Below are 10466 nucleotides of genomic sequence, written 5' to 3'. Positions count from 1 at the left end.
TATATCTTTTGATAGCCGGGCACCATCAGCTTTCTTCACCACATTTGCTTATTCACCTGCTTTGTCTTCAGTGGTTGTGTTGGGAAGGTGAGCATCATAGAATGCCAATTTAATAGAACAAAGTATTCTTGCATTGAGGGAGTACTTTTCAAATTTCCTATCAATTGGTATTCAATCAATTCTTGGAGACTTGTTTTGGGTAGTGTTTCAGTGCAGTTTGCACGTTCTTCAGTACCATTACCATTTAACATTACGATTTGACACTTGAATTTATTTCAATTTTTTCAGTTAGGAAATGCTGAGTGTGGTGTTCCCTTTTGGTTTTCTAACTCTAGGATTTTGCATATTCTTAAGTCTGCACCTCAATCTTTTTTTTCCCTTAACCGGTTTTCTCAACTGCCCTTTGAAATTTTCTGTTCAGCCCCTTGACCATAATTTTTTCCATTTGGCTTTGCTACTGTGTAGTTAGAACGAGTTCAAGGCTCTTCTGCTTACACAAAATGACTGAATCCAGAGGACTTGACCTCTGGAGCCTAAGGCCACAGTCTACTAATGGAATAGTCTCAATAAGAAAAGATGGAATTGGAATGTTTTTAAAAGAATTGTGTTTAGGATCTGGGTGTTCTAGGATTATATGGATTTCTCCTGCTTACTGTTATCGACATGAAATATGATAGAAATGAACATTAGAAACGATTAGAAAGCACTTATAAACCCACCCATCTTCACCTTTAGCTAGTACATAATGTTAAAATTCAAAACCAAACTCACTACTCATCAAGTCGATGCTGGCTCATAGTTGACTCTATAGGACAGAGTAGAATCGTCCCTGTGAGTTTCTGAGACTGCAATTTTTTACAGGAGTAGAAAGCCCCACCTTTCTCCTAAGGAGTGTCTGGTGGTTTTGAACTGCCAAACTTGTGGATCATTGGCCAACTTGTAACCACTATTCCACCAGGGCATCAAGTTAAAATCACTCACCCATTCACTGCCATTGAATAAATGCTGACTTATAGGGACTACCCGTGAGTTTCTCAGACTGTAACTGTGGGCTTACTATAAAGCCCAGTCTTTCTCCTGAGGAGCTGCTGCTGCTGGATTTCAATTGGCAACCATGCAGATCACAGTCCAACTCATTACCACTGCCCACCAGGGATCCTGTTATACTCAAGTATTAGGAGTTACCCACAAGGAGACAAGGTAAACGGTTTAGTAAAGTTTAGCCCTTCCCAGTGCCTTGAATGCCAGGACATTTGCCCTTGAGAGTGCATAAGGCAAACAGGTGGCATTGATTTTAAATTTTGAGCAAGGGGTTTGCCTGTGGATGTGCCTATGCTGAAAACGCTGTGCCCATTAGAAACCTCGTATAGGATTTAAAGTTAGAGAGAGCCCGTAGCAGCATGAAGTGCTCGCTAAGTGAACACCTGGATCCACTTGAGTGGAAGTGGGGGAAATGCAGCTATGAGGAGGCAGGTTGAGTTTGTCCACTGATGCCCATAGACCTGATTCACAGGAACGTAAGGAGAGGTGAGAAGTTGGTGGGTGGTCTGAAGTTTAAAGAATTGCTTAGATCCTGAGCCTATGGGATGACATAGCATGAGGGGGCTAGGATTGATGAGAATTTTGGAAGGGACCAGTGGTATGAAGTGGCTGGGGGTAGAAGTGGGGGAGTTATCAGGTAATTCCCTAGCTTGCTATGGCATTTACTGGCATTGCTTGCTGATTTGATGATGACCTGTGCTAGATTTGACTTTGGTTATGGATGCAGACACCCAAAGTTCCAATAGTAATAAAGATTCTTCACATCAAAGAACATACTTGTCTCCTCTGAGCAGTGGGTTGATAGAAGTAGGCAGTTTAGATATTGGGTACCCAACATGAGGGAAAGGAAGGCATGGGATGTCTGGTTTACAAACGTTCATTGGTGGAGGAGGATGTAGATAGGATTATAGGATTCAGGTCTAGGTGCTTACAAATCTGCAATTGCTAGGCATAGAATATTTTTGTTTTGTTCACTTTTAAAAGGTTTAAATGTGGCTGGTTCATTTTTGATTGCACACGATTTAGTTGTATGTTGTTAGGCACAGACATGATTTCATTATCTCTGTCTAGAGATTACATATGGTTAAAGAGTTGTGTTGGGGCCAAGTTTCCAAGGGGTGTCCGTGGCAATTAGATTTTTATGTAAAGTTAACCCTGTGTGAAAGCGTAGGGGTGGAATCCAACCTGTCAATGGGGTTACAGTCTGATGATGCCTCCCCAGGGTTGTGGCCTGTTGTATAAGAAAGATGGAGAGAGAGTCTTCCTTTCTTTTGCCTTTTGCCTTCCTCCCCACTGGAACTTCACTAGGACTCTGGGTCTTCATCCAAGGGCATCCCCATAATTCAAATGCATCAGTTCTTCTCGTCTTCCTTATTGTCCAGTTTTCACACATAGGTGATACTGAAAATACCACTGTTTGGGGCTTGTGCATCTTAGTCTTCTGATGCCCTAGGTAGAGTCACAGAACTTAAAAAAGGCCATCCCTTTATCAGCAGTATTTTTTTAAAAAAGGAATATGAATGCAGAGATGCACAGAATGAGATCAGAGAGGTCCAGTGCAGAACTCCCATGTCTCTAAGACATGATACCCTCAAAGGCCCAGATGTTTCTCACCATGCAGGAAGCTCAATTTACGCTCCTTCTTTACTTTTATTGACCAGGCCAATACGATCACAAAATTACGCTTTAAGAGATTACCATCAGGCAACCATTTGGTGCCCTGGTCTTACCCACTATGTCATTTTAACCAGTATTCTTTATCTCTAGGCTATAATATTGAGTGCAATGCTTACCTAACTTATAGACAATACTCATGCTTATGGATGTTTTTTAAAGGAAGTTAACAGGTTGTAAGGCAAGTGAGAAATGCTCAGGAGAAAGCTTTTCATCAGGAAATGGTACAATGTTCTTTCAGGGCTGCCTATAGATGTCCAAAGGGGCATACACCTCAACTCTAAGTCTCAGCCCAAGGCCATTTAGCTCAAGCTCTGCGGTCAGCAAACCCAGATGACGGAATTAATTGCCCACAGGCACCCCACTCCCAGAAGCCTCAGCTCAAGGGCATTCAGCTCCACTTCTGTGGGTCAGTAGGACTAGCTCCCCCTATGAAGGGCTCACTTTATATGCAGCAGGATAACATGCCAGGGAATCCAGTTTAGTTAGTCACAAGTAAAAACTATCAGTACAACCCCTCATGTTCTTACCAGACCTATGGAGGTAGAGGTCTACTGATATCAGTTAGAGACTTTGGCTATGATACATTAAATAATGCACTATTCTGCACAACTCTCATTTTTTAGCCTCAAATGCACTTTTAACTCTCAGAAATCTGAAAGCCCAAGTTGGCCTGATAAAGCTCAATCCTTTATCACTTCATAAGATTGCTACAATTCCTTGGTACATATATTTAAGGGTGAACAAATAATGTTATAGATCACGGGAGCCATTATTATTAAAATTGAAGAATACAGTACCATACAAATATATGAAAGACTAAAATGAACACTGTAGTGTTAGATGGGTATCAGAGATGTGGGCATGATGATCCCAAGGTATTTTACAATACACAGAGACACACAGGAATAGATATAAATATATGCATTTGAGGTAGCTTCAAAAATATGAGAAAAAAGAAAAGAAAATGGAAAATTTCCATGAAAGTTGTTGAAGCCCCTCATGTATCTCCTAGCTCTCCTCACTTTCGGGCACAGTAGCTATAAGCTTCCTAGTGCTGTGATTTTAGCACCTAAATGACATTCTATTGTTAAAGTAAGCCTAATATGTCTTACATACTTTGAGCACATTGTCAGCAGAGCCCAGTCCCTGTAGAAGAATATCATGTGTGATAAAGTACAGGGGCAGCAAAAAAAGAGGAAGGCCCCCAAGGAACTCGATTGAGACAGTGGCTGCAACAATGGGCTCAAACATAGGAACGACTGGAGGATGACTCAGGACTGGGCAAGGTTTGACTCTGTTGTGCATAAGGTTGCTATGGGTCAGAACCGACTCAGTAGCACTTAACAACCTTCTAGGAGAAAATTATGATTGCAAGGCTCAGCAAGGAAAAGGGCAAGATATGTTTTGAATATTTGCAGCAAGTATGAAAATAGGTACAAGTGAAAAAAAATCCAAATAAAACAAAAAACTACTTAACATAACTCCTAATAACTAAACCTGGGGCAACTAAAGTAATAACCCCAGTAGCTTATTGATGCGGTTAGGCATGAGGCAGTTAACCAAAAGGTAAGTGGTCCAAAGCCACCATCTGCTAAATAGCAGAAACTTGAGGCTGCCTTCTTTCATAAACATCTACTGCCATGTAAAATAGGCATAGGACCATTGAGTCAAAATTGACTTGCAGGCAGTGGGTGTGATTTTAAGGTGTGATTCTCTGGAGTTTTATATTTGTACAAACAATTTAATATATAAAAGAGAGAGAAGGAAAAGTTATTTTTTGCAGTATTCCAATTAATAAAGGACCAAAGCGGCTGTCACAGGAAGTATCATAGAGTAATTATAATTATCAGTAATAATTGTCAAAATACATTTTACCCTATGATAAATTTAGCAATTGAAAGGATGAAAGTTAACTCTACAATGAGGAGAATAGAAGAATGTGATAAATACAGAAACAAACCAAAACACTCAAAGCAAGTATCCGATCAGTGTTATTTTATTGTATACAAAGTTTTAAAAGTATTAATATTTTCCATATCATGCAGCACATTTTGTAATAGCCAACATCTTTAAGGGAGGTCAAATTTAGCTTGGATTTAGGATGTGACAATCAAATATGAGGATTATTCCAATGTTATTGTAACATTTTCCTTTTCTTCAAAGGCACAAAAAGTTATAATGACTCCATCTTTGAGTTACAATTGCATTCTGAATCATTGAGAAAGTTTGTTCTTTAACTAGCATCACAGGCATTTGCTATCCGAAGTTAAAGAAGGATGAAATACCCGGTTTTTGAAAGAGTAATCTCTACTATAAGTTTTTATGGATCATATGAGATGGAAAGGACATCAAGTTTCTAATCTGATTAACATCAGTAAGGTTATTTTTTTCCATGTGAATTTGTGTCATGAAGGATGACAACTAAAGGCTTTCCCTCATGCTGTATTCCTAACACCTTCAACTGTTCTACTTTAATATAGTTAGTGTTGGAAAAGCACAACTAAAGGCTTTCCTACATTCCTAATAAGGCCTCTCCCTGCTCTGTGTTCAGGTGATAAGAAACTCTATGCTTGCCACAGCACTTACAATCATAGGACCTTACTCCAGTGTCAACCCTCCTATGTGCAGTGAGGACTGAGAGGTGTCGAAGACTTTCCTATATTTATTACATTCACTGGGCCTCTCTATTGTCTGCGATTTCCTGTATGTGTAGTAAGGGCTAGACAATCCCAAAAGGCTTTCCCAGACTGCTTACATTCCTAAGGCCCCATTATGTGACCCACTATGCTTAGAATGGGGTAATTCCTAAAAGTTTCCCCATATTCCTTTTATTAACAGGACCCCCTCTCCACTGAGTCCCTTTATGTGAACTGAGAACAGAGCCTGGTTTATAAGCTTTATCACACTCATTGCATTCATAAGTTCTCTCTAGTGTGAATCTTGATATGTGTATTGAGGGATGAAGAAGAAACAAAAGCTTTCTCACACTGCTTACATTCATAGGGCCTCTCTCCGGTGTGAATTCTTAAATGGCGAATGAGGTTATTCTGTAGTGTAAAGGCTTTCCCACACTGCTTACATTCATAGGGTCTCTCTCCAGTGTGAATCCTTAAATGGCGAGAGAGGGCACACTGCAGACTAAAGGCTTTCCCACACTGCTTACATTCATAGGGCTTCTCACCACTGTGAGTTCTTATATGTAGTGAGGGCTGAGAACCGCTTAAATGTTTTCCCACATTCATTACATTCATGGGGTCGCTCATCACTGTGTCTTCTTAACATGGGTAGTGAGAACTGAGGAACATCTAAAGGTTTTCCCACACTGCCTACATTCATAGGGTCTCTCTCCAGTGTGAATCCTTAAGTGGCTAGTAAGGTTTGATATCTCTCTAAAGGCTTTCCCACATCGCTTACATTCATAAGGCCTCTCTCCACTGTGAATTTTTTTATGTTTAATGAGATTTGAGAATTGAATAAAGGCTTTCCCACAGTCTTTACATTCAAAAGGCCTCTCTCCATTATGAGTTCTTATATGCCGAATGAGGTGTGAGGTCTGTCTAAAGGCTTTCCCACATTGCTTACATTCATAGGCACTCTTTCCACTGTGAATTCTTTTATGTACATTAAGGGATGAGGACAGACTGAAGGCATCCCCACAATCATTACATTTATAAGGCTTCTCTCCAGTGTGCGTTCTTATATATTGACAGAGGTTAGAAGGATGACTGAATGCTTTTCCACATTGCTTACATACATAGTCCCTGTCTCCACTGTGAATTTTCTTATGTTCAATGAGATATGAGGATTGACTAAAGACTTTCCCACAGTCTTTACACTCATAAGGCCTCTCTCCAGTGTGAGCTCTTATATGTCGAGTGAGGTAGGAGGGCTTTCTAAAGGCTTTACCACATTCTTTACATTCATACGGTGTATCTCTGCTATTAAACTTTTTATGTAAAATAAGAGATGAAGGATAAGTACGGATTTTACAATTTTCTATACATTCATGTTCATGGCCTAGCTCATGTGTCCAAAAGGATGAGAACATACAGAAATGCATCCCACGGTCAATGCTTTCACAGCGTTTCTCCTTACTGAGTGTTGTCACAGGAGCCTCGAGTGGTGAGATACCAATGACGTCGTTGTCATATACCTTACCATGATGTGGTTTCTTTCCATTAAAAACTCTCATAGGAGGGAGAGATACGTGAGAGGTATATCCAGTGTGCAATCTGCTTTGATACTTCTGTGATAAGTGATCCATGAAAATATTTCCAAACTCACAGCTTTCAGTTCGATTTACTTCTGGAGGATTTCTTTGAAGCACGGTAAGATTTTGAAGTCCATTGAAAGTTGCCGCACACTGGTAGTCTTCATTACTTCCACAGAGGTTCTCTCCAATATAATTTCTGTTAAAAGTAGGCATCATGTTGTTGGCAATATATTTGATTCCTACCTCAACATTAAAAAACAGTTAACATGAATAACTTTTGCTCTGAATTGTCAAGCTTCATAGGTTAAAAGACCTAGGACAAAAACTACAATTTTGGCCAGTTTGTCCTATAATATGTGGCTTTCTAATAAGGGTATCCAAGCGAAATTTGTTTCAAACACACAATATCTGACTCACATTTATTACAGTGTTCTATTGTGAAAACACTGTTCAATACATACTTTTTAGGTATGGTTCATATATTGCCACCACGAGGTGCTACTGAATGGGCTCTGACTCATTGCAACTCTAAGTGCAACAAGATGAAACACTGTCTGTTTCTGGTGACACTTTTTGTTTGAGCCCTTGGTTGCCACTGTGTCAATCCTTCTGCTGGGGGGTCTTCTTTTTCTGCCAATCCTCTATTTTACAAAGGATTACGTATACACATCCACTATACTCTGGTGCCAAGTTGATTCAGACTCAGCTCCACATAGAACAAAGTAAAATGGCTCAGAGACTTTCTAAGCTCATCCATTTTTTAAAAAGGTGACTACCACACCTACCTATTGTGGAATGGCTGGAGAGCTGGAATGCTGCTTTTTCAGTACACAGTGGGGCGCTGTGCCACTTTACTGCTCCACAGCAAGCACTGTTTACATACACACGCTAAAACTGAGAAACAATCTCATTGCAACCGTACGTTGAAATATTTGACATGACTTCCAAGGATATAATTTTTATGAAAGTACACACCTACATCTTTCTCACAAATTGTGACAGGTAGGTTTGTTTCACAAATTTTTCAGTTAGCAGACTAATGCCTGATTTTGAGTGTACTATAAAAGCTCCATATTTGAGATGTCTTCATATAAGTTTGTGGGAAAATTTCACAATCATTAAATTCTGCTTTTCCAAATCTTTTGAAATCACTATGGATACAAGTACATAGCTTACTGACATTTCAGGACCTTGTTCTGATGCACTATTTGTGCTTAAGAATGACTCTCACCTTAAATGTTTTTCGTGTTGGCTAGTATTCCCAGGCAATTCAAAAGTTTCTCCTGACCTGGAGGACCAAGTGTCATTCTTCATGAGTTGCAGCACTGTATGTTCAGTGGGTAGCGTTCCTCCATCATTATGGTCTTCAGAGACTGACCCAGCTATTTAAAAGTTGAAGTTCACAATATGAAACAAAAAGGGAAGGGTGCTGTGAACAAATAAATATTTAGCCACATTTTGCTGTTTCAGCACTTTGGTAATGATTAAAATGCAATTTACTTTGAAATATATCCATGAAGATTAATAATGATGGTGACAAACGGGTGTAATTAGGAGAGCAAAGGATAAACATTTTGCACACACTAGACAATAAATATTAAAATAGGAAGCGTTCAGAACCAGGTATGAGAGGAGTTCTAAAATCAGAAAAAGCAAACCCCAGTAACTGAAATTGTGTTCACCACCAAATAGAAGTTTTCTAGCCAAGTGATCCAAATATAATTCCCTATCTCTACTTCCTTTCTCCTGCAGGAACAAAAATGGGTGTGGCTGGCATGGTGCTCATGTGCTTTATTAGAGAAGACAGAAAGAGCAATGAACCAAAACATGGCTCTTCACGGTGTCTGTATATAGAGAATTGTGAATTTGACACCAAAAATACCATCAAATGTGTAGTAAACATAGTAACACTCATTACCAGGTGCCACAGCACAAATTTCTCAGACCCTGAGGGCACTGCTTATATTTACAACGATTAAGAGCCTCAGGGCTTCTAATCACAAGAGAAATAAAAACTCTCCTACAAAGAGATTTTGGTCTTGGTGAAACCCAGACTATGTCCTGTCCACAAACAATGGGAACATGCCTATCTTATTTAATTATTTATTCCCATTTCTCATCCCGAATATTTTAGCAACATTGATGAGAAAAATATTTTTGCTTGTAAAAGGAATTATTTTTAAAAAATGTCATGCTTACCTACTGAGGTCAGGTTTCTGAAGGTTTCCATCATCACATCTTCATAGAGTTTTCTCTGAGTGAGATCCAGCAAAGCCCACTCTTCTTGGCTAAAGATCACAGCCACATCCTCAATAACCACTGTGTCCTAAACATCACACACGTTCTGATCAGCAAGGCACTGTGTAGTCTAATGTATGACAGAGCAGTGAGGCCAGCAGTACTGGGCAGCTCACTATTCCTACTGATTGTATATTCCTACAAGGTTCCATACTCCATCGGGCAATATTCTAAAATATAGTTATTAGCCTTGTCTTTTACTACCTACATTTACATCCGCACTGATTACATCCTGTCTTACATAATTCCAATGTACTTAAATCATTTTTATATAGTTTGTGACCAAACTGAAGTTTTATGCTGCCATTCGGTTTTCCCCTTTCTAGTGCACAAACATTTCCAACTATTTTCCTCAAAGTGACCAGCCTTCTCAAGGAAACACAAAAGCACACATGAAGGCAGGAAGAGGTGTTAATAACTAACTAGGAAACACAGTAGAACGTCAGTGATTCCACTGACCCCGTGCAGTCACGGGTGGAAAGGAGGCATGAAGAAGCATGCAGGGAAACCCAGGCTTCACATGCTTTCTTAAACCACTCAAGAAGGTCCAAAAGGGAGAGGGTCACCTGCTAAAATAAAGGCTATTCTTGGGGCAAATCATGAATGACGCCAGTCGCCTGTTTTTCAGAAATGCAGTTGTCCTCACATCAGCACTTTCTCTTGAAAGAGATAAGAAAAGGTAATAAAAGTTACAAGAGCTCCAACTAGAGACAAGAAAATGTGACCATCTAGATCTCCCTACAGATTCTCAAATCTCAAAACCTGACGTAATTCTCAATAAATTATTAATTGTGGCAAAAAAATTATTAATGGTGTCTACATGAAACAAACATAAACCTAGGCATTCTCACAAAAATGCACTCTACTCTTGTAGTACAATAGAGCAAACACCAATGTCCTTATGTCTGCTATCTACTTTGTAATAACTGTAAAACAATACAAATAACACAACAGTTACACATACATCCCAAACGTAGTACGCATTAGAAAACAATCGCTATAATAAAATAAGCACATGATTATACCTATGGATGCAGATAAGGCATTTAACAGAACACTCATTCCTATTGTATTAGTTTAGGTACTTTGGAGAAACAAATCCACAGCAACTCATGTATAAGAGAGTTTTATGTAAAGAAAATGTGCATCATGAAAACATCCCAACCCAATGCTGCCCAAGCCCACAAGTCCAACATTAACCCATTTACCCAACACCAGTCCACAAAGTCCTCCACCT

The 10466-nt window shown here is 39.4% G+C and overlaps 1 protein-coding gene across 1 annotated transcript in view; it reads right to left on the bottom strand.

The window, feature by feature from the left end:
* LOC105979883 (zinc finger protein 420-like) overlaps positions 1-10466 on the bottom strand; it is a 20661-nt gene that overhangs the window by 4933 nt on the left and 5262 nt on the right. The window contains exons 2-5 of the mRNA XM_045300035.1: positions 9131-9257; positions 8163-8313; positions 6154-7127; positions 5714-5992 (exon numbers count right to left, since the gene is read on the bottom strand). Coding sequence (XP_045155970.1) covers positions 5714-5992; positions 6154-7127; positions 8163-8313; positions 9131-9257 — 1531 coding nt within the window. The remainder of the gene's footprint in view (positions 1-5713; positions 5993-6153; positions 7128-8162; positions 8314-9130; positions 9258-10466) is intronic.

The sequence above is a fragment of the Echinops telfairi genome, unplaced genomic scaffold (genome assembly GCF_000313985.2).
Source record: "Echinops telfairi isolate 266 unplaced genomic scaffold, ASM31398v2 ScPeMD7_7459;HRSCAF=8497, whole genome shotgun sequence".
NCBI lineage: Eukaryota > Metazoa > Chordata > Mammalia > Afrosoricida > Tenrecidae > Echinops > Echinops telfairi.
The sequence above is the reverse complement of the archived record's forward strand: the minus strand, read 5'-3'. Positions and strand labels throughout refer to the sequence as shown.